The sequence below is a fragment of the Hesperophylax consimilis genome, chromosome 19 (assembly GCF_061612785.1).
Source record: "Hesperophylax consimilis isolate HC1 chromosome 19, BYU_Hcon_1.0, whole genome shotgun sequence".
NCBI classification, from domain to species: Eukaryota; Metazoa; Arthropoda; class Insecta; order Trichoptera; family Limnephilidae; genus Hesperophylax; species Hesperophylax consimilis.
Genome location: NC_142854.1, coordinates 4,759,351 through 4,782,769, shown reverse-complemented (window position 1 = coordinate 4,782,769; position 23,419 = coordinate 4,759,351). Strand labels below are relative to the sequence as shown.

Below are 23,419 nucleotides of genomic sequence, written 5' to 3'. Positions count from 1 at the left end.
GTTGATTACAAAGTTCACTCTGCAGGAAACGTAACAAATTATAATCCAGCTACCAAATACATAAAAACAGAAGACTCACCGAATATATCACTCGCATTGAGTTTTGCAGCGATTCCTTAATCTCCGAATTCGGCAGCGGACGGCAATCAGCACAATTACACTTGCATTCGCACCATGAAAATATCTGTCACGACCTGCTCTCAAGATAGTAGAATTTAGAATAATTGAATTAACACATTGTAATTCTAAAGGTGCTGCCACGTACTTGTGACAAAAATATTTAAAATTAGAAGATGACAATCAGGACTAGTGGTGCTCTCTCTTGTCAAACAATATAATTCGGATGAATCCAGCTGTTTAATGCAAAGATAACTGTAATTCATTATCACTTTACCTGCAGAGCAAAATCTATGCGAGAATTCCCAGAGAGGTCTATCTTGTCCACTATTTTTAATTTTAAGTTTAAAATTTTAAGTTAACTAAGTTTTAGTTTACTGCTTCTCCACCACATGAACCCAGGCGTCCTTGCTAAGTCACCAAACGCAGTTGAGGTGACATTTGGAAGAGGTGTTGGTTATCCAATAAACGATGATTCCCAAAGACATCCAAAAACAGAGAAACTGTTAAGATTTTGCCGTGTCAAGTGGTGTAGATATCAGATGAATCTGACACAATAATGTTATTTATGTAAATAATGAGATTTTAAACTGAGCTTAAATGTCGAGTGATTTTCATCTCCGCTCCGCCTGCAGCTATTTACTTTTTCTGTCTCCAATTCTCTGTAGGTAGCATCAAAAGTAATCATAAAAAAAACAAACATAAAAATATCTCTGAATACATTTCATACTAAATCTGTCTTTTCAGCTTTTAACAAAACTATGGAGAAGTTATCGAAGACTGGGAGGAGCCTGAAGAACTTCACCTACACAGATAAGAATATAGCTGACAATATCTACTCGGCCATCAACTCTACCTCGTTCCTGGGAGTTTCGGTAAAACCTAAATATTCAGCATTCTGTTTCTTTTTTGGCATAGTTCTGGGTCCCTTGAATTGGGTTCGTCTGTTCAATTGGAGCAGTCCGCTCCGACTTGCCAAGGCGCTAAGCAGCCAAGCTGATAATACCAAATACCAGCTGTTAAGAAACCTCGAAACTTTCCATATTCCTTTCCAAAGAACCAACTAAGCCTCTCAAAACTTTTTGTCTTTTGGCTTTATCGTCTCTTGTTTTTTGTTGCTTATTGTTTTGTTCTTTCTTTGTAATTAATTAATGTTAACTCTCTGTCTGTTGTGTACATTTTAAATAATATAAAATTCCAATAACGAAAAGGAATACAATATCAGAAGAGAAACAAAGTTAGGTAATTCGATATTAATTTCCAATGTCAATAAATACCATTTTTTTCTAATTCCAGGGTATTGTCGCCTTTTCTTCCCAAGGAGACCGTATCGCCCTAACGCAGATAGAGCAGATGATCGGAGGACAATACGTTAAGTTGGGATACTACGACACACAGGCTGATAACCTCACGTGGCTTAACAGGGAGAAGTGGGCTGGTAAATAAAATTTAGTTCTTACCAGTCAAGTGGCAGTTTTCTTTCAGGAAATTTGAACAGTGAACTCCCCAACAGTAGGAAAGACAAATAAGACAAACTCTCTACTCATAAATTCTCCAACCCGTGTGAAAATCCTTTCATAGGAGCAGAATCCAGAACGCACCTATGAGCAGATAATTCCTACGGAATTTTTCATACGAACAATATTTTTTCTCAAAGAGCGACGTATGAGCCTCTTTCTATCCATGGCCAAAATACAGTATTTTGTCAGGGAGCACCTTCCACTAGCATTTAATATACATTGTGCTCTTCTTCATCTTCAATCTCTTATCTGTGCATGTGCCGTTCTATCACCTATCCCTCTTCCACATATTATAACAATAAATCATTTTAATTCCAGGAGGAAAGGTGCCGCAGGACCGCACAATCGTGCGGCGAGAGCTGCGCCTTGTTTCACTGCCACTGTTTGCCTGTGTCACCGCCGTGGCCGCAGCCGGCACGTGCGTTGCCATCGGCCTTATCGTCTTCAATGTGTGGAATAGCCATAGGAGGTAAGACCAGAAAAATATTACTCTTTGATAATCATGAAAAATCGCCCCACGCTGGGCGCCAACAAATTCAAACAAAGTAATCAACTAGGTACCTAACTATGTTCACTTCTCTTACAAATTAACACTGTAAAGTGTGAAAAAAATGATGCCAGGGTAGGCCACAATATTTTTCATTGGCTTCAAAATAATGATGGAAGCCTTTGAATCTCAATGACATTGATAGTTGAATGTTGAACCACAATTTTGTTTTCATATTCAAAACACGTTGATATAAAATATTTATAATAACTTTAATTTATTATATTTTTATTGGTAGCATTGTGGTTTACATTTTTTAGTAGTTTTTGCCTGCCATATTATATAATATCCCTGTGATAAAGTTTATAAAAATTATATATTAGTACAATATTCTCTTGTTCGTATCTGAGCTTTTCTGGTGTCTAACTTTAGACATAAGCCTCAAATGTCTCGTTTTTCCCGATTCTTTTCAAACCTCAACCATCCGATGTCAGGTGTTTTTTTCATCTGTGGGCGAACTCTACATAACTTTCCCTGTAAAGGATGCCATCTAATGTTACCTACTACTACAGGGTAGCAACTTAAGTGTGAGGGGAATAAATAAGTTGTACAGAGCCGGGAGGTAGCATGGTATCGACCGTCTACAAGCAACTCGCGTTGAAGTATCTCGCATTAGACTTCAAAAATGGCTTACGAATAAGTAGTCCTTTTTGCAATGGCGCACTGCGTAATAACAGTAACTGCGAATCCCAAATCTAGTCTTCTTCTTCTTTCGTATGGTGGGGGGATCAGAAGGGGACGTCTAGGTCTGAGAGTCAGTCTAGGGCCTCAGGCGTTGCCATGTGGACCTCATCAATCCCGCCGGGGAATGAATGGAGCGGGCATTTGTTGACCACATGTTCGGTGGTCTGCACCGCACCACATTCTCACATCGCCGGCTCTTTAATCTGTGCATCATGTGGGCACAGCAGGGAAAATCTAGTGAAAAAAAGCTTGTTCCCAAAATCAAATATTTTGTTGCAGTATTTAGTTTGACACTTTTACTCACCGCAGTAAACAAACACGTCAACAATGAGTGAAAGCCTGATGGTCCGGTTAGAAACGAACATTCAGACCCTGCACAAAACAGTCACCGTCAAACCGTTACCTTACTACAGCGATCTTTATTTTTTCGCGCAGGGTCTGGTTATTTTTACGAATGCTTGCCAGCACTCAGTGTACGAATGATGTCGCATTTTATTAATAAGTTGTTTATCTTCCCCAGAGTAATTCAATCATCACACCCGGTCTGCAACACCATCATGCTTGTGGGCTGCGCTCTTTCTCTAGCTGGACTGGTTGCGCTAGGGGCAGACGGGCGCTTTGTCTCGCCCGAGGGTTTTCCAGCTGTCTGCCAGGCTCGCGTCTGGCTTCTCAGTCTGGGCTTCACACTGGCTTATGGAGCCATGTTCTCAAAGGTGTGGCGTGTTCATCGCTTCACGACGAAGGCTAAAGTGGATCCCAAGGTAAAATCTAGTTTCTCTGTATATTTTATACTCCTTAACTACTCTTACCTATAATTTTTGAATCAGGAGAGAGAGATTACAACACGAATACTAAGACAATGTTAAAGATACATTTATATTAAAATAATTTGATAAATATTATAATGTATCAAAATTATGATCAGTATTAAATTTATACATTAGATTGGTACATTAGTCCCTGACCATTACTTACAAAACTAACTTAGGTGGCGTCCAGTAATACCAACTCCTTAAGTCAAGCTAGTTAGAGTTTGGTGTTCACAGAAGGTTATTGATTTTTTTTTACATTAACTTTACTGAAAATAATTTCTCTGGGAGCCTACGTCATTCTTTTGAATGCTGTGTGGAGGGTATTTTTAAGGAATAGAAGGAAAAGGGTATGAGGAGTGGGAAGAAATCTGGGTTGGAATAGGTACTGTGTCCAGAAGTGACGAACATATGAATTCATCTTTCCAACTGCAGTCCAAGGCGATGGATTAAGAATCCCAGCTGGAGTTGTCAAAGGGTTTCCCTCAACTGGCCTCTTTCTGTCCCGGGCACCCCTGCTAAGTAGCGAACCACTTAGGGTGACCTATGGCAGAGATGTTGGTTATCCAATGAATGGTTCTCGAAGCGTCGGTGCCTGCCTTCTAAACTGAGAAAACTTGCTGCCTACTTCAAAAATTGTTCAAATATTGTTTTAGTGGGGTCCCACAAGGCTCTCTCCTAGGACCGCTGCTGTTTTATTTTATATACTTGCGCAGGTCAAACTCAAATTTAAAATTAAAATCCTTTTCAACAGCGGCCTACCTACTCCGCCGCAAATTTTACAAAAAAAACTGACTCAAAAGGAGTTTAAAGTCTGGGGGGATTATTCTGTATCTTTTGGATTATCTAAATCAGCGTTAAATCAGTTGCGTGTAATTACATGTCAGAACTTCTTTGGTCTCTTGATCCTTGTCCGATCCGTCTTCATCAGAACTCCTGTTATGTACGTTACATGCAAATAATTTAACGACGATTAATCTACGTTAGGCTAACGCAAAAGATACAGAATCACCCTGCCGATAACTTTCACATAAAGCCAATACAATGTTGTTGGAATTATTGCTGAAATGGTGTTTTCCACGTTTAATGAACTGGTCTGAATTGCATCGTTCTTCCCAACTATCCTCTTCCCCATATGGAAATACCACAGTTTCACTGGATAACAAAACATTATTGATGAAATTCCAGAAAAAGGTAGAGCCATGGAAGCTGTATACCATGGTGTCCGGCTTGCTACTGGTGGACGCCATGATCCTGCTCAGCTGGCAGCTGCGTGACCCTCTGCGCAGACGCGTGGAACAGTTCCCCCTGGAGGACCCGCCCTCCGCCCTGGACGATAGCAAGATCAGGCCAGAGCTGGAGCATTGCGAGAGCGAGCACAATACTATCTGGCTGGGTGAGGATCTCAGATTAACAACCATGCCCTTATCGAATAACTGCATCTGGCAATACTAATTAGTAAAGAAACCTACACTAATTTCGTTATTTGACCACTTTTTTGTATCATTTCCCTGAAGTTTAGGGTTTTAATAAAGGTTTTCTCTTTAGGTATCTTTCAATTCAAAGCGGAAATAAATACAATATCCAAATTAATCTTCCATAAACAAAGATTTGCTTTTTTTTCACTTCTCTTCTATTTTTATTTAAATATTGTTATTTTGTCTAATTTCTCCTTTATTATTTCGAAAAATGAAATGTATTGCGTTGCACCCCCCTGCATACTTCTGGAAAAAACTATTTATTATTTTTATGTGAAATCGCACAAAGGTTCCAATTGTTCCCAACCATCTGGAGCCAGTGAGACTACGGCATCACCAAATACGGTTAAAGCAATATCAACCACTCGAGCGATTGGTGTCATATATATTTATATACATTTACCATATTATTTAAGTAATACCTTTCCTCAAACATATGAAACTGCTTACTGCAGATTAAAGCCAACGAACCCCCCTAGATTTCACCGACCATCCCATATGTTTAGGTTTTATAAATGTGGCTCAATATGGCAAGCGATTATTATTAATACTAATTACTACCCTTCTCCTGCAGGCGTCATGTACGGCTACAAAGGCCTCGTGCTCGTGTTCGGTCTGTTCCTGGCCTACGAAACTCGCTCCGTGAAACTGCGTCAGATCAACGACAGCCGCTATGTGGGCATGTCCATCTATAACGTGGTGGTGCTGTGCCTCATCACAGCGCCCGTGTCGCTCGTGGTGGCCTCGCAGCAGGACGCCAGCTTCGCTTTCGTCTCCTTGGCAGTCGTGTTTTGCTGCTTTCTGAGTATGGCGCTTATTTTTGTTCCCAAGGTAAGATATTAATGTTTCTACCATAAGACAAATCACTGCTTTAACTTTGTTCTCGTCGGCAAGATAACCTTTTGACTTTTATCATTATTTAGTAAGTATATAATTATTATGTGTAATTGTGACATTAGCGCCACTGCGGAAATTAACACAAGTTACCCATGACATACACTTGTGGTATTTCTTCCAGTCGTTGCTTTTTGATACTTATTATTTATATACCAAACGTGGACCCAAGAAAAATCACGAATAGTCAGAATTATGGTTTCAAATCAGTTGCAATTTTCAAAGTGGCAATGTTAAGCGGGTTTTGACCCAGGGTACAAATAATAAACAGAGGAGTATATGTACCAACCTTTCCTTTCTATTCGACGTACAAGTACTAGTTGTATAAACTTTGTTCGATAGAACGCGCCAATCTAGGTTATAATTAATCATCTAGAATGTTTATACACAATAATCTCAGGTGTGAAGGTTCGCAACCAAGGTCGCGTGTCAGAATCCTGTTTGTTCTTAGGGATGTTCTCTAATAGTACATAAAATAAAAAGCGGTGCGTGGTTTGTTATTGTATTTATTGAGAAACATAATATTTAACTAGTGAGCCCTAGCATGACAGAATCATTTATTAAATTATACATTTTGGATTTACCCCAAGACCGACCTGTATCCGTTATCATAATCTACACTACGAGAGCGAGTCACTACGTCTCCTATTACCGAACACTGTGTTTTCCTTAACCCTAGATTCATAACCATTCGTCCCACAGACCGCGCAAAACGTAAATTTGTTTCTAGTGTCTCGAGTGAAAGAGATAGAATGATGACCTTTCAAGTACCTTCCTAGATCGCCTGTTCATTAGTAACGCGGGTTCGTTTGCCTTGCAGTGAAGTCTTATGGACAAGTTATAGACCTTTGAACGTCTGAGAGACGAATGTTTATGAATAGTGTAACTTTTGACGAGACTGCAAGTTATTTTGAAACCATTGTTTTTGATGAGTTCTGGTTATACAGAGTAAAAGTAAGTATATGATATTATTCTATATGAGTTATTATTTATAGTTACATCTTATTTTATTGTTCAAAATGTATTATTGTGTGTATTTTACATCAAATCTTTTTATTTTATTTTAAAATGGATGATCGGCAAATTGATGACTATTTGAATCGTTTATCTGATTCTGGTGATGATGATTTTACCAGTCAGCAAAGGGACGTAGAAATCAGTGATGTCGGAGATCATGTGGAATTAGATGAAATGGTCCCGACAGATTCCGACAGTGATAATGACATGGTTACGTAAAAGATACGAAATGCCAACTTTGAAGAGATGCCTAAAAAGGAAAATCGCCGAAGTTTTAGATGAAATGCCTACCATTGCCACACCTGGTCCAAGTGGTACTCAAAAAAAGGTTTGTGGTTATTGTGATTATAAAAAACGGCATATGACAAGGTTCCAATGCAAGCAATGCAAAAAGTATATGTGCATGGACCATCGCGGCCTCATGTGTGTGGAATGTACCGATGAAATTTAATTTTAACTCGTTTATTATTTTTTTTGTTACCTAATTAAACATATTAAAGATTGCCATACTTAATTTATTTATTTTATTTACAAGTACCCCAAAACTCGTCACTTAACTTTAGTCGTCTGTGAGATGAATGTTTATGAATAATGTTCCTCTTAGATAAGGTTATGAATCTAGGGTTAGTGGCGAAGCGACGGAACGTCCCCCCGGCTCCATCCATCGGCTGACGTGACCCCGTGAAGCGTGGATCGGGCCTCCGAAAAGGCAGAAATATATCTCCTAGCCGCATCCACGATCTCCAACTAATAATGCGTGCGTATCCGGGTTCTGAGGATGCTGCAACTTATGCCAGTAGCTTTTTATCGGCCGCCGGCCACGTGCGGTTGGAATTCCAAACATCAAACGTCCAAAAGAACGAGATTCCCGCTTGACGGTTTTGCGATCTTACGCCGGATGGATCATTTATTTATGGATTACCGCTCCAACTTATTTCGCTAGTCGCGTGGTTCGCCCGTACACTATTTCTTCCAAAGAAATCTCCATTACCCACATCGGGAATGGTTGTTTTACTGGTTGCGGAAACGAATCCCGTCATGCCCGAAGCAAACTCGCACTCGACGGTAAAAAAGGACTCACTCACTCTAAAGGGAATGGAATCCATCCATACAAATAATTACTCCAAAATGGAAATCACCGCGACTATCAGCTGTCCAGTCCTCGATCCCACACGTTGACTGCCCAGCTAAAAAGTGGTTCCTTATTTTCGGCCAGGCCCAGATGTCGCTCTCGGCCCGCCACACGAAAAATTTTCAAACTACCGTAGACAATCGTCCAGTTCCTAACTAGATTAGAGAAACGAGGGAGATAGATGTGATGATGCAGAACAAATTAATTAATAAAAATAAAAATTAAAAGGAATCTAGCCCTGCATCATAACAGCAATTAAAACAATTTTCTGTTAAAAATAGTATATTATAGGTACTTTATCGCTTGTATGGATTCTCTCGATCTGGCCCACCACGCAGTTGGTGGACAGACCTGGATGAACCTCACCCCATGAATCCGGGCACTAAGTCACCAAATATTACGAACCATTTGGCGTGACGCATGGCAAAGGTTTCGGTCATCCAGTGAATAGTTCCTGGGGCGGCGGTACCTTTACCCGCCTTCCAAATCGACGAATTGGTGTTCGATTTCCATCCGTTTTTTGTTTTTATGTTGTTTATTTATCGTAAGAGATATTAGTGTTTTATATTATGTATGTGTCCAGGTAATCGAGGTGATACGACATCCGAAAGACCGTGCAGAATCAAAGTACAACCCGGACGCAGGGCAGTCTCGGGAAGACGAGGAGCGGTACCACAAGCTGCTGGCGGAGAACGATCAGCTGCAGCAGCTCATCACTTCAGTAAGCCAACACTACTACATTACTTACCGTTCCTCACCTATATCAGCCATCGATTCTACTGCATTCGGGCAGTTGGAACCCAAAAACACCATCAGGACTCAACATCGCACGTTGATTAAATGCAAATCTCATAAATTTTGGCTCCCTAGTCATTCGTGACCTTCTTGCATTCTTTTTCATGCAAAATTAATTTTATTTTTGTCATCCTTTTTTCTGTACACCCCCAACCAAAAACTGAAAAGTACTGGAGGCTGATATTTAAAAAAAAATATCGTAACAAGACGAAACCGCGCAAGCTCGACTCTCAACTGAGACGACATCTCTTTCTACGAACCTGGGAGATAATGCTAGAATTGCCTCTGTCATTTTTGGTAATTTGATTTAGGTAAGTACCAGAAAGTACTCTAAATGTCCCTTATTTTAATTTTAGAATATCTATGTGAGGTGCTATAAATTGATTAAATTGTGATCTATCTAACATAGAAGTCAAGATATTGTTAAAATATTTGTAAGAAATTGATAAATAATCTACATTCCTGAGCGATTCAGAAATTTGACGTGGGAGCTTCTAGCATTATGCCCCAGAAACAGATCTATGATTCTTCAGGCAGTTCATCATTCACCAATCAGTAACTCACACTCTCACCTACAAATAATTTACTGTGGGCAGCCTATAAAAGCCGGTGCGTGGCCTTGAACCAGCAAAGATCCAGATCAAACCCTAGGCTCAATACCCAATACTGATAGCGAGATGTGTCGTCCTTTCCAGCAAGGTTGTAAATTTTCAGCAAGAGCATCCCATTCAGCAAGTGCTTAGAGGAATTATTTATCTTTCTAACCTGGTCCGGCCATTAGCGAACCATGTTATTTTATTCATTATAAATATGTATTTCTATTGTTTAGTTATTTTAACTGTTGCTTTTCTTAGGACGGGTTGTTTCGGAGAATCTGAACAATTCATCAAATTTCAACGTTCATTTTCAAGTTCTGGGAAAGATTTTTTCAAGTTCTGTTTTAATTTCAGTTTTGTCAAGCAACTAGCCTACAATGATATAAAAACAGAATTTAAATAAGTCTTTCACAGAACCCGAAAATGAACGTTGAAATTTGATGAATTGTTCAGATTCTCCGAAACAACCCGTCCTTAGTCAATAAAAAGGTACCAAATAATTCTCATTGTAATACATTTACAAAATGAGCCATCTTTCCACCTTGGCATTAATTATTTCATCTGACATTTGAATTTCATCTTACGTACATCTTTACGCATTACAGAAGGAGGAAAAGATCCGAACCTTAAAGCAGAAGATAGCCGAGAAGGAGGTGGGAAGATCCCAAGCAACCACGACTACCATTCTTCCAACCCAGCAGCCGATCACCCAAGGTAACATGACTCTCAGCGTGGCCATCACGGCGGATCCGCACACCCTGACCTCTGACTACGCGACCATGACCTCTGACTATGCCACCATGACCTCTGAGTTCGTCTCGGACTTGGATTCTACCTTCGGAGTGGCAAGGACAAGGTCCAGTCGCTGCAGCCAGTCCGATGTTGAGCTGTCTGAAAGCTATCTGTAGCGTGGGGTGAGGGGGTCCCACCCCCTCGAGGACCTGCTAGAGAGTGACTGTTAGTTAGTGAAACTACATGGCAGTATTCGGCAAAAACTGTTAGAGACTGACCAACGTTTAAAATTACATTTTTAAATCTAATTTAAACTGGCGTAGCTATTTGAGATGAAACGTTGGGTTGGGTTGGGCTAGGTGAGGTTAGATTGTATGGAGAATCAATGCGGTCAACTTTCCGCAGAATTTGTTAGAGAATAAAATCTAAAAACCAATGTTTGAACAATCGTTGGAAAGGTTCTTGGTAAGTTTAGGTTGTGTGAAAAACATTCAGAAGTACCTGTTGAGACTCAAAATTTCTACGCGATAATTGTTAGAACAACATTATCATAGTGGTTCTAATCTAATGTAACCCTGTGCAACAACAACTAATTGCCTAAAATGCATTAGAAAGAATAATTGTATGGTGTTTAACTTTAAACTAACCTAATAACGTACATAACTATGGGTTAGTTTAGGTTGTAAGAAGAATCATCGGCTAAACCAGCTGGAGACTGACAAAATCGTTGTTATATATTATTTAACAACACAATTAAAGTTAAAAAACATTTTTTTAGCTGGGTTTAAATCTTCGGCAAACTCAATGATACGTATTCACTGCTTAAAAAAGCGATCGACATTACCACTAGACTATTGTATCGTTGGGTTAGGTTAAGTTAGGCAAGATGAAATGAAAATTCACTATCAACTTGTTCGGTTGAAATATAAGGCAAATCGAATGCAGTTGAACTTTAAAGCATACCGAATGTTCTGTGTGATTTAACGAACACGAACGAACATTCATCTTAGATGTTTAAATGTCACTCCCTAGTTTGAAAAAAAAAACAGCAAAAACCTTTCAATACCCGCAATAAAGTCTATTCTAATCCTAATTTATGTTTAATTACACTTTAAATTACCAGTACATTAAATAATTATATGATAATACATCTCCTGATTCCCAAAGTGCAACCTTTTCCTGTTAAATATATGAGTATATCACCATATAATTAAATACCTGACACCTAATATAGGAAATAATCCAAATATAACTTATTGTTAATTAAAAGATGTATTGGTGAAATAAACTGTTAAAATTTTACTCAACTTTAGCACATTAGCATACCCACGCCGTAAATGATGTCACAAGCGTTATAGATTTTTAAGGTGCAATCTACGTGTGATTTAATAATATTATGCAATTTCTACGTCGTATTTTAGCACGGACTTGAAAGACTAAAGAAAGATGTGTGTAAATTAATTATGTTGGGTTAATAAATAATTTCACAGTATTTTTAAGTAAATGGCATAATAAGCAATCTACGGTATTTATTACAATTGATTCCCAAAGATCTGGCAGCTTTTCAATCTGATGAAATACGGTGGTTTTGAGGTGAAGAAGTCATCAAGTCAATGATGGAATTCTGGTAATGTTCAAATCTTATTTTTATCTGGGGTCCCACAAGGCTCTCTCTTGGGACCACCACTGTTTTTTTTAATGTGAATACACCACAAGAGACCCAACTACCTGAAACCAATATGAATGTGGCATCTCCAATTAGGGTATGTTGTATGGCTGAAAGAAAATGGGAAAGGTAAAAAATGGAAAGTTCCTGTTGGATTCGGAAACCCAGATTTTCGGATTTTGTGAAACTCTAAATCCGGATTAATAATTTAATTTCATTTTAATTTATAATTTTAGAATATAATAAAATATTTAAAAAAAACTGTTATTTTCTCTTAAATTAGAACATGTTGAGAAGGTGTTACTTTAAAATGTTTTTAAACTGCCACTTATCACGCACTCTAATACTTTTTAGGGTGTTTTATCCTGTACGTAAACATAAATACATAATACATTTAGTTTCAGACAAAAAATAGGAAACTAAAAATACTATGAAATTATTTATTAACCCATTGTTTGGAACTAATGATTATTAGAGTAAAAGTGTATAAGTTTGTATGAGGAGAAATGCTGCACAACAACGTCTCGAAATTTTTAAACCAAAAGGCATTCAAGAAGAGTAATAAATAATAACAAATAAATAATTTAAAATTCTTACGTAAGAATTTTAAATTTAGTGAGATGCAACATTATAAATATTCCAACCCATGTTAAAAAAAAATATCTAAGTTTTTTTTTAATATTTACTATATTTTATTTATAAATTGTGATAGGAAAGAAAAAAACTGTTGGATTGCACTGAAAGAATGGTCAATTTATCATAGAGATTTTGTAAAACAATTGGATATTGTCCAAGCTGGGTCTTGTTGAAAGATTTATAAGTAACTAATTTAATATAGTCGTCTTATTAATTTTAAACCAACGAAGAAAAATTGACGTCAAATATAATAATTATGTTTAAAATATTTTAAAACCACAGAGTGAATTGATTGTTGTTCTTCTTATAGCACAAATTTTAATAATAACTTCATAAATTGATAATATTGTAACCTAAAAATAAACCTTTTTTATTTCTATTTCTAAACTAATTTATACCTAGTCCAAATGAACTGAAAACCAGCTTTTCAATGTGTATATAGAAATAATTGCGAAGGTGATTTGTACAATCTATTCTATAATAATTATTCTACCTAAGGTGTAGTTTTTTATGACCACACTATTAGCTCTCAATGTTGTTTCCATCCCCAGCTATAATCCTTTGAAGATTCCATTGAATATGATAACTAGATACTTCTTTGATACCAATAAATTGTTAAAATTTCATTTGCATAAGAAATTCGAAACTTTTTGAATAAATAAAAATTATAATAACAGCAAGAAAAATATTTTACATTGAATGTGACGTTTGTTATAATCTGCACATTCATATACGGCGATAATTTAATTATTTTATGAAAATACACTTTTTGCAAGTTATGCTTTAAAATATTAAGACGAATTATTTGTTTGCGCCCGTACATATTTTTTTTTTTTTTTTTAAAAGAAAGACAAACATTCCCAGGTTACGAATAACCCAACAATGTTTGAAAATCTCCTACTACCACCACAGAAAGCCGAAAATGTTGCTTGTGTTGTGATGGAGGACTTAATATGAATAAATAGTTTTGTACGTACCTATACAATATGAATAAATAGTTTTGTCCGTACATATACAATATGAATAAATAGTTTTGTCCGTATATATAAAATATGAATAAATAGTTTTGTCCGTACATATACAATGTGAATAAATAGTTTTGTCCGTATAAAAACTAGATTCTTTCAAGAAAGGCATACAAATACAATATTGTATTTGTATGCCTTTCTTGAAAGAGTTGAGTTTTTACACAGACAAAACAATTTATTCATATTCAGTATGTACGAGCCCAAACAAATAATGTATCTTAATATTTTAAAGCATAACTTGCAAAAGTTTATTTTAATAAAATATTTAAATTAACTCCATCTGTGAACACGTAGATTATAACAAACGTCGTGTTTAACCTTCAATAGATATTTTCATAGGTTTGTTAGTAACCATTTCTAGATTTCAAGTATTTTGTTAATTTACGCATGACCAGGTAAAACTGAGTAATTTCTTTTTTAAACCATTCGAGGACATCACTCGTAAAATAGATAGAAAAAATAAATGTGACAATCGGTGTTTTAAGTCCAATTTTATACATGTTAATCTTGCACAAAAATAAATTAAGTAAACCTCTTTACTAAGTGCAGTAGAAATGTTAGTCCCTAATAATAATAATTGTTGTTATTGGATATAAATAAATTAATAATAAAATAACTTTTAATAATAGTGAAATTCTGATGTATAACGCACCTAATTAAATTAGATTTCCAACCTTCTTTAGATTACCATATCAAAAGATATTTCAGACAATTCGCCCAAAGACATATTTTAAAATATCCTATCCAATGTTGTTGACCTGAAAATGTGTTTAAATTTTTTTATTCAACTTCAAAAAAGTTAATTCCAGTGAAATTGAAAAAAAGTTTTATTTTTACTTTTTTTTTTAAGAAAGCAAATATTCCCGGGTTACGAATAACCTGACAATATTTGAAAATCTCCTACTAGCACCACAGTAAGCTGAAAATGTTGCTTGTGTTGTGATGGAGGACTTAGCCAGCCGAGGAATTGAACACAATACGCCTGAGTGGGACCCAAACGCAATGTCAACTCAGCCACCGACCAGTCAAAGTTAATTTTTAATTTAAATAATTATTTCAGCGCAGACCCATTTAAAAATCACGATATTGTCTAAATTCTTGACAAATCAGTTCCAATTTTAAAAATGATTTTCTGTTAAAAATATTATATTATATTAAAGGTGGATACTTTACCGCTTGTCTGAATTCTTCACGCAATCAGTTCCAATTTTGAAAGTGACATAATTTGAAACAAATTAGTATGTTCGATGATTATTAGAATGGTATATAACTTTTTGAATATTCTTGTTTTCACTATTAACAATAAGTAGACGAACGTCCGATAAATGGCTGTTGGAAGTATATACGTATGTACCAATACAAACAATCCTAAATATGTATGTGTTAAAAATATAGCATTTCAAAAGTTGCCAAATCCTAATTTTTTTACTGTTTAACGCTGTTTCTGGGTAAAATGACAAGTGGCAATAAGGTTTTGCAAAACCTGGCTGCGAATTTTTTTAATTTAGTAAAATTGATTAAAAATCTTTATTTAACTTTACGTAAGTTTTGGACGAATTGTCTCGAAATAAAAACAAAAAAATGTATAAATGTTGAATGTCTAATAACGTCTGTATTACCCTCCTCTACTAAATACCTCGTACACCACAATATTCTAAATGTAATAACAACTAATGTAGTTAACAATTCTAGAGTGATTATTATTATAAGGTTGGTGTTGATACATTATAACTACATATTTATGTGCATTTAAATTAGTTTTACATTTATGTGGACACGAAATCTTTCCAAGAATGCGTGAAAATAATTTAAACAACTGCAGGTTTAGAAATATAGTACAAGATCGACAAATGGACAAACACATTACGAACCAGTGAGCCTTCTTTCGCTATATAATACTACAAGAGCGATCCTCCTTTGTGAAGGCCATTTTATAATTCAAAATAAATTAACTAATGTCTGATTATCGGGTAAATATTAAAATAAGTTGGACATTCTTAATACGCGTAAGTTATTTTTTAAATACTTTGTATCAGTTTAGCAATAAAGAGAAGTACATATCTATTTCAGTGTATACAAAAGCAAAATAATGCATTTAAATAGCTATTTAATTTATTTTTTTAATCAATATCATCAATTCTTCAATATAAACACACACTAAACAAGCAGTTTGAATTTGAATTTAAATAGTTAAACTGAAATAGGTGCTTCTCATTTTTATAATAATTTGTCAAGCGTACCTATCTTGGTATTTACCCATTATCGTTGAACTGAATATTGAACACATTTATGGAAACATTAAAATGGAAAAACAAATAGAGAAAATATTATAACATGGTAGGAAGGAAGAAGACAGTAGGAAAGCGAAAAGAAATGGAATATTTTTAAACAAATTGGCAAAGCCACAATTTTAAAATGTATGGACTGGCATAATATATTACTTGTATGTAGTACAATTTTAAATGATGGTATGTATGTGATGTATGAATTTGTATTGTATGTTTGTATTTAATTATTTACGCAAGTTGAAAATCAATATCATCTATAAGAAGCCACTATTTTTCAAACTGTTAAAATTTACCTAAACATTAAGAAAAACTTGGCTTTCAACATTTAACAATGGTTTCTTGAAGTATTAAGGGTTCGAAACAAATATTATCAAAGTGTTACTGTTTTTTTTCCTGTGAATATTATACAATCAAATAAATAAATACAAAACACTAAAATCTGTATATATATTAATTTCAGGGCAGCAAAATTCTAATTCAGGTTTGTATTTACTTAATAATTCAATGTTTTTTTATTCCAGTATTGTCCGAGTTTTGTAATAATATTGTATTTTTTGTAAAATTTTATGTTGAAAGAGTTAATTAACGTTGTGTTGATTTGTAAACTCCTCCTAAGGAGTTTTACTTTAGTAAAATTGATCACAAAATGGTTTTTGGTAACCTTGTTTACTTGTAAACAGTGCTTGTGAGTATTTATTTTTGTTAACAGTATTTAAAAATGTTTAAATGCGATTATGGGAACAATAAATCATTGTTAATCGTGTGTTTATTTGTAAACATAGCTAATATGTGTACTTTGTTATATATTTGTTAATACTAAAGAAAGAATCTTTACTTGCAAACAGTATTTTCATTTGTGAACGGTGTTTGTGACTATTTATTTTATAAACAATATTAAGTATTTATTTTTAAACATGATTATGAAAATTCATTATAAAAATATGATTGAAAGTTTAAATTTATAAATTATTAGTATGTGTTTATTTGTAAACAGTATTTTGGCTTGTTTATTTGTAAATATTGTTTATTGCTAAACGCTGAACATGAATTGGTTTTTTAAACATTATAAATCCTTTATTTTTCTCTGTTTATCTGTAAACTTTTTTTATGGAGTGTTCATTACTAACATTACTATAAAAGTTTATAATATATTTATGAAAAGCAGATACATTGTGGCTTGTCATACGTAACTAGAATAAATTAAAGAAATACTTTGTTTTAAACCACTAAATTTATTTTCACAAATTACTGGTTTTACAGGTACCCTTTCTTCGTTATGATGATAGTAAAGAACATTTTAAACATTATTACTATCGTCCTGATGAAAAATATCACAAACTGGTCGTAGGTGAAATGTTATTTGTTATTATTTTGCAAAGTATTTATTTCATTTAACATAAAAGTTATTTTATTTTTACATTGTTTGAAGTGTTTATTTGGGTGTATGTATTATTATAGAAAAAATGCAGTCAAATCTCGTTAAAACTCTTACCTTAGACGCTAAAATGTTGTAAAAGAAAAAAATAACAGATTATTTTTAAAGGTGCCGAGTGGCGAATGCATAAAGTCAGGAAACAAAACCACACTTGAATACTCAAGTTCATTCAGCTGTTCGAAAGTTAACACTCTTGTTTAAGTTAAAGCACACTCAAGTTTTAACACTACCAACCTACAGGTTGAGTGGTGCTCCATAAAATAATTTCAAATGTGTTCATTCAAGTGTAGCTTTGTGTTTTGTGACATGGATGCAAGTGTTAAGCGACCGAATTATTGTTTACTCCCAAATTTATTAAGTATTTATTAATAACAATTAATATTTAACTGGAATGGTTGGTGTCAATGTCGTCTCGCAATGTTTGAAACCTACGCTTTTAAATACCCTACACCCTTGAGTAGAGTGGACCTAACTCCACCCTACCCTACATGTAAAGCTTACACTGTCCTCAAATTAATGTATTAAATTATTTATTTTTAACCCTTCAAATGCCAACAACTCAGAAATGAGTCCGATGCTGTCACTTCAACTGACAAAATGAGCTAAAATTAAAAGTAATTATCTATTACGATCAAATTGGCTTTTAATATCTCTGGGTTCATTTCCCGTGAAAGAACCAATCTTTGATAATTATTGAACCCCAGTAATTGTTGATGAAAACGATTTTGAAAATCAATATTACTGAAACAGAATTGAAAGCAATACCACTCGAAGAAACTAATACGGCCGTAAGAATCATATCTGAAAATAAATTTAATTTGTGTTATTTACTGTAATTAGTTGAAATATTAATAAATTTTAACATTATTTGTCAGCACTCCCCTTGCATGACTGCTTTTGTGTCTTTAATGTGATCGTTTTGGTTCAATTCAATTATTTCTATGTGGGATCATCCATTTTCTGTCATATCTCATGGGCAATAATTATTTTTCTTTCACTGATAGGTTTTTACTTTCCTAGTCTAAGTTAAACGCCATCTGGGAAATCATCTAAAAGGAAACCAACAATATGGCGTCTTCACCTCACATTGCTACTTCTACACTTGTTTTAAATATTCATAGAATAAAATTCCCTCTGACCTTACCGGAACATACCTTCACCAAGTTAAACAAGTAATATTTTTATACATTAACTCCACACAGGAAGCCTTTGAGCAAAATAATTTCACTCTAGACCTGTGGGATGCTGTGTGGAAAGTTTTTTGAAGAGAGGAAGTGTACACTTTGTGGGAGAAAGGCAATCCAGAAGCCAGCATATCATTCAGCAGTGAAACTGTTTGAAAACTCAAGAACGAGTTGTAGAAGCAACCCCTTCTCATGAGACAAATTTCAACTATGTACACATGTTAGACAAGCATTTGGCGTGTTTTTGGTGCTGAAAAGATCAATGAAGCTAGCATCTTCATTGAAATACCTGTAAAACAAGGACAGCATTCCCACCTGACGTCTGTGCTGCAAAGATTGCAATCCGTTCACTAAGATAAGAGAATCTATAAAATGGATCGCCCGTTTCTGCACAGACTTGTCTATTGATTTGTTTAAACCAAAATTTACTCTAAAAAATGGAGCACCGTTAGACAGATAAGTGTCAATAATAAATTTTGCATTCATTCAAGAACACTTCTTTATAGGAAACAGAAAACTTCACTTTATCAATGTTCAATTTGAGAATGCTTTTCGAGGTAGTCTAAAAACTGGATTGTAGCACACATAGCGTTTAAACCGAATAATAAATTTGAGGTCTTACGACTTTTTATTTAATCCACCAAAGAATGTTCTAAGAAAGCGAAATTACCTGAAAAACGCAATTATCCTTAAAAGAAAACATTAATTTTTACAATGTAAGTACATAATGTATAAATAATTTGTTTTTAAACTACAGGACATAAATTTAATGTTCAGATAGTAAACGGGAATGGGAAAATTGGACAACACCTAGCGACCTAGCAAAGACCGATAGATATGGACATTTTCAAACAATTTAAACAACTATTGCTTCTTAATTCTTACTAATTATAATTACATTTTATCAATACAATAAAACACCAATGAATGAACAATATAATCAGATGTCTTTCTGTCGAACAAAGTTATTTTCTGTCTAAAATCGTACACCCTATGTGGAAAAATTAACAAATCATTTAACTCATTTTTTACCAAATCTGTAAAAAATATTATTTCATTATTAATAACTTTCCTGTTTATTTTATCTACTTGACAGTCTGAAATCTTAAAAACAATATCTCTTAAATCAATTCCTTTATATACAACCACTCCCATTAAAACAACAAGAAAAAAAAACTTTAAAATTTTGTAATACAGTTTTCATAATCCCTATTTGAGATTTAGTCGTAACTTCACTCTGCAAAATGACACTCAATTACAAACCTTAACATAATATTTGGTACAAAACTTTTAATTTGGTGTAGCTTATTAAAAGGCATGGGTAAATTATTAATAGTTTGCTTTATTGATCTAATCTGACTTATTTAAAAAAAAAATTGCCTATTTTCAGTGACACCATAAGTAAACTTAGACAGAAACATTCTAGTCAGGGTTTTAGTTCTAACGAGATTTAGGTGCATGTTATATCCTTCCAAACAATTCTATGAATGCATTTTATTTAACTATTATTACTGTGACTACCTCTTTCGAATATCTACTTTTGATACAAATGATTTATTTCCTGATACGCTCTGTTTTTATTTTCCGCTTATTTTTTATTAGATGTATGCCTTTATTTATTCAATTGATATATTTTAATGCATTGTTTTCACACTTTTTATATTCTTTATTAAATATTATCAATAAATTTGGGAGTAAAGATTGCTTATCTAAGTCAAACATTATTTTTGAACAAAATAAAATAAACTGAGGTACCTTTTTTTCCTAATAACGTAATTTTATGCCAATTATTGTTAAACCAAATGGGTTATCTTCGTAACGAGATGTCTAGTAATACTTGGCAACTCATAATATAGTTGACTTCATATATATAGTCTTCTAGCGCCCAGATCTGGTCAAAGACCTCCCTCAAATGTCTTAAGTTTTGCTGATTCTTGGAGACTCTCACCTGTTTAAAACCGGCAGTTCTTTTCAGTATAGGTCGCCATAAGTCACCTACAAATAATAACATGCAAAATTCTTTCACGATTATCCTCCTTGTCTCTCATCTTACGTAGAAAAGAAAAAGACAGGAGATATCGGAATGTCGAACGTTTTGCAATCAAATATTTGTATCATTTCAATTATAATGAGGAGCCGACCACCAAGTGAACACGACAAAATAAATGATATTTTTCTATTTAAATTGTAACGAAACAGCAAGATATTATGTAATGCATTATATGTTGCTTCTCCGGCGACTTAAATAGATTGTCCTCATTATTATTGAATTGATAAAAAATAATTTGTGCCTTTTAAGGATGTCTTCTAGAGTATTAACCTTTCTTCTCACAGTTATCTAGAGCTTATAAATGTTGACGAGCAACATCAGTATTCTTTCAAATCTGTATAATATCTCACTACATCTTGGGATTAGGTATTTACCGTTGGTACCTATCAATAACAATTGGCATAAATAACGCAACTTTAGGAATTACTTATACTTAAAGAATTCATAATCTGCACCAATTTAATTATTTTATGAAAATACACTTTTAGCAAGTTATACTTTAAAATATTGAGATGTTATTTTTTTGCGCTCATACATATACACGAATATCAATAAATAGTTCTGTCTTTACAAACCAATTCTTCCAATAAGGACATACAAATAAAATATTGTTCTGGTAATTCAATCCTATATTGTATTTGTATGCCTTTCTGGAAAGTATTGAGATTGTATACAGACAAAACTATTTATTCATAATAATATTGCGTATAATTGCAAAATGTGTTTTTTTCTAAAATAATTTAATTAGCGCCATCTATGAAATAGCATATTAAGAATTCTTTGAAGTTTACCCTTCATATTTGGTATAAGTAATGTTTGGCATTTGGAGTAACGTAGTCAAAACAATATAAAAGGTTGTCTATCTGATAGATTATCTTGGCCCTTTATAATAATCTGTTTTTTTTTCCTCCGCCAGACATCCACGACGAAATCATCTGAGAAAAAAGGAATCACGACACACTGCATAAATTGCAAATAACACCGTTGTACCGTGAACAAACTGAAAACTCCACAGTCAATAGGAACTGTGTACTATGAACTATGAATAAACCAATTATTACTATGTATTGACATTCGATCAAAGACTATATATATTAAAATACTAAATAGTAAAATCAATGTGTTCGTACTAGCCGTAAATACAACGTAATTACAGTGGTTGAATAATAAATATTATTATTGTTTAAAAATACTAATTTATAATTAAGGTGGACTTTTTGAGTGAATTGATAAAAAACAATTTGTATCAAATAAATTATTGTTCTTTCGTACTTTGTGTACCGGTTCGTTAAAATAAGTGTTTTAAATGAAATTTTATTGAAATTTTATTGAATTTGTGACAGACGCGCTTTTTTATCCAAGGAATCTCGTTTTTTTTTACTCCATTTTATGCATGTTTGCACACTGGCAATTTTAGCAGCGGTGTCACACCTAATAATGTAGTTGTGAATGATGAAAACTTGAATGTGGGGAGCTTGTATATTTGGAAAATACGTTCACAAGAGACGGAATGGCTTATAAGGACACTGAAAGAAGGCCGTACGCTGGAAACTGTATTAAAGGAGGACTTAATGCGTTAGTCGTTAACAAAAAGTTGTGAGGCTAGCAGTCCATGATGAGGTGCTGGTAACTACTCTGATGTATGGCAGTAAGGCATGGAAATGGCAGAGTGAGGATGAAAGCAAACTGAAAACTGTAAGTTTAAGAAAGAGACGTTTGGATGATTTGGGATTGTAGCGGGAATGAACGAAGAAATATGACGTGAACGTGAATAGTAGAAGAAGTTGGGAATGCCCAACGAGGCATGGCTCGATCAAGTGAATTAAATACTTGAGTGGGGCTCAAGAGTCAAGAGTCAGAATAACAGAAGGATATACATGTATGAGATGGAGTATACAGAGTATATCAGCAAACCAGTAAGATTTTAAGGTTTGATTTCTGAGCATATTTGGAGTAAAAAATGAAAATGTCATTTTGCTGTTTAATGATGTTTAAAAAAAAATTAACTAATTATTATAAGCAATAATAAGAATAAATGCCGCCGAAAGGAAAAAAACAATTCCCGTCGTCGGCATTTATTTTTACTCGGGAGATATTTTCAATAGGTATGGATATTTCTGGCGACTAATTATTGATTATGATAATTTGTTATCCTTTGTGCTATGCATAAAAAACCTTGTCTGATAAACATTAGTTTATCATTAAAAAATAATTAAATTAAACTAATTTTGTATCAATCACACATTGCCACTGTTAATACACGTCACACGCCACGATCATGTGATACAAGCTTCGTCTCATCTGTACGGTGCTGCTGAAACGAGACAGAGTACGCATCACCTGATGTGTTAGGTTCAGAGATGTTCTTTATTTCAAATAAATCCATTTCAAATGGAAATGCAAAATGCAAAATGGGTATTTTCCATTTTGCATTTTAAATGCTTTTCTCAATGCATTTTCCATTTTAAATACTTTTTTGCAACATTCTTCCTACTATCCCTACTCGTCTTTTTTTTATAAGCCCCAAATATCAGTCAGTCCTCAACCTCGCTATGAGAGATAATTTACATTTGTCAAGTTGCTCCCTGGTAGAAGCCCTGGCAATTGAGTGATACCATTACAAAAAATACTGATTCAAATACTGAACATGGGGCCATGACGCTGTAATATTAAATGTTAGATAGCAGTTTCTATGTTTTTACGTTGGTAACATTTGTCCTGCGCAAATTTTTTGTGGTTCATAATCCGTAGTCGTGGCATTTTTTGATTTACCATCATGTAATATGTTTTTAAATGACAAAACTGTTTAAA

At 34.2% G+C, this 23,419-nt stretch overlaps 1 protein-coding gene across 1 annotated transcript in view; it reads left to right on the top strand.

Moving 5' to 3' along the window:
* The window catches only part of GABA-B-R1 (gamma-aminobutyric acid type B receptor subunit 1), a 462,430-nt gene extending 439,279 nt beyond the window's left edge, over positions 1-23,151 (top strand). The window contains exons 8-17 of the mRNA XM_089643299.1: positions 865-992; positions 1,414-1,555; positions 1,956-2,106; positions 3,389-3,629; positions 4,866-5,073; positions 5,730-5,986; positions 8,782-8,919; positions 10,195-10,303; positions 16,400-16,420; positions 21,525-23,151. Of these exons, the coding sequence (XP_089499425.1) occupies positions 865-992; positions 1,414-1,555; positions 1,956-2,106; positions 3,389-3,629; positions 4,866-5,073; positions 5,730-5,986; positions 8,782-8,919; positions 10,195-10,303; positions 16,400-16,420; positions 21,525-21,547 (1,418 nt within the window). The 3' untranslated portion in view covers positions 21,548-23,151. The remainder of the gene's footprint in view (positions 1-864; positions 993-1,413; positions 1,556-1,955; positions 2,107-3,388; positions 3,630-4,865; positions 5,074-5,729; positions 5,987-8,781; positions 8,920-10,194; positions 10,304-16,399; positions 16,421-21,524) is intronic.
* Positions 23,152-23,419: the final 268 nt, after the last annotated feature.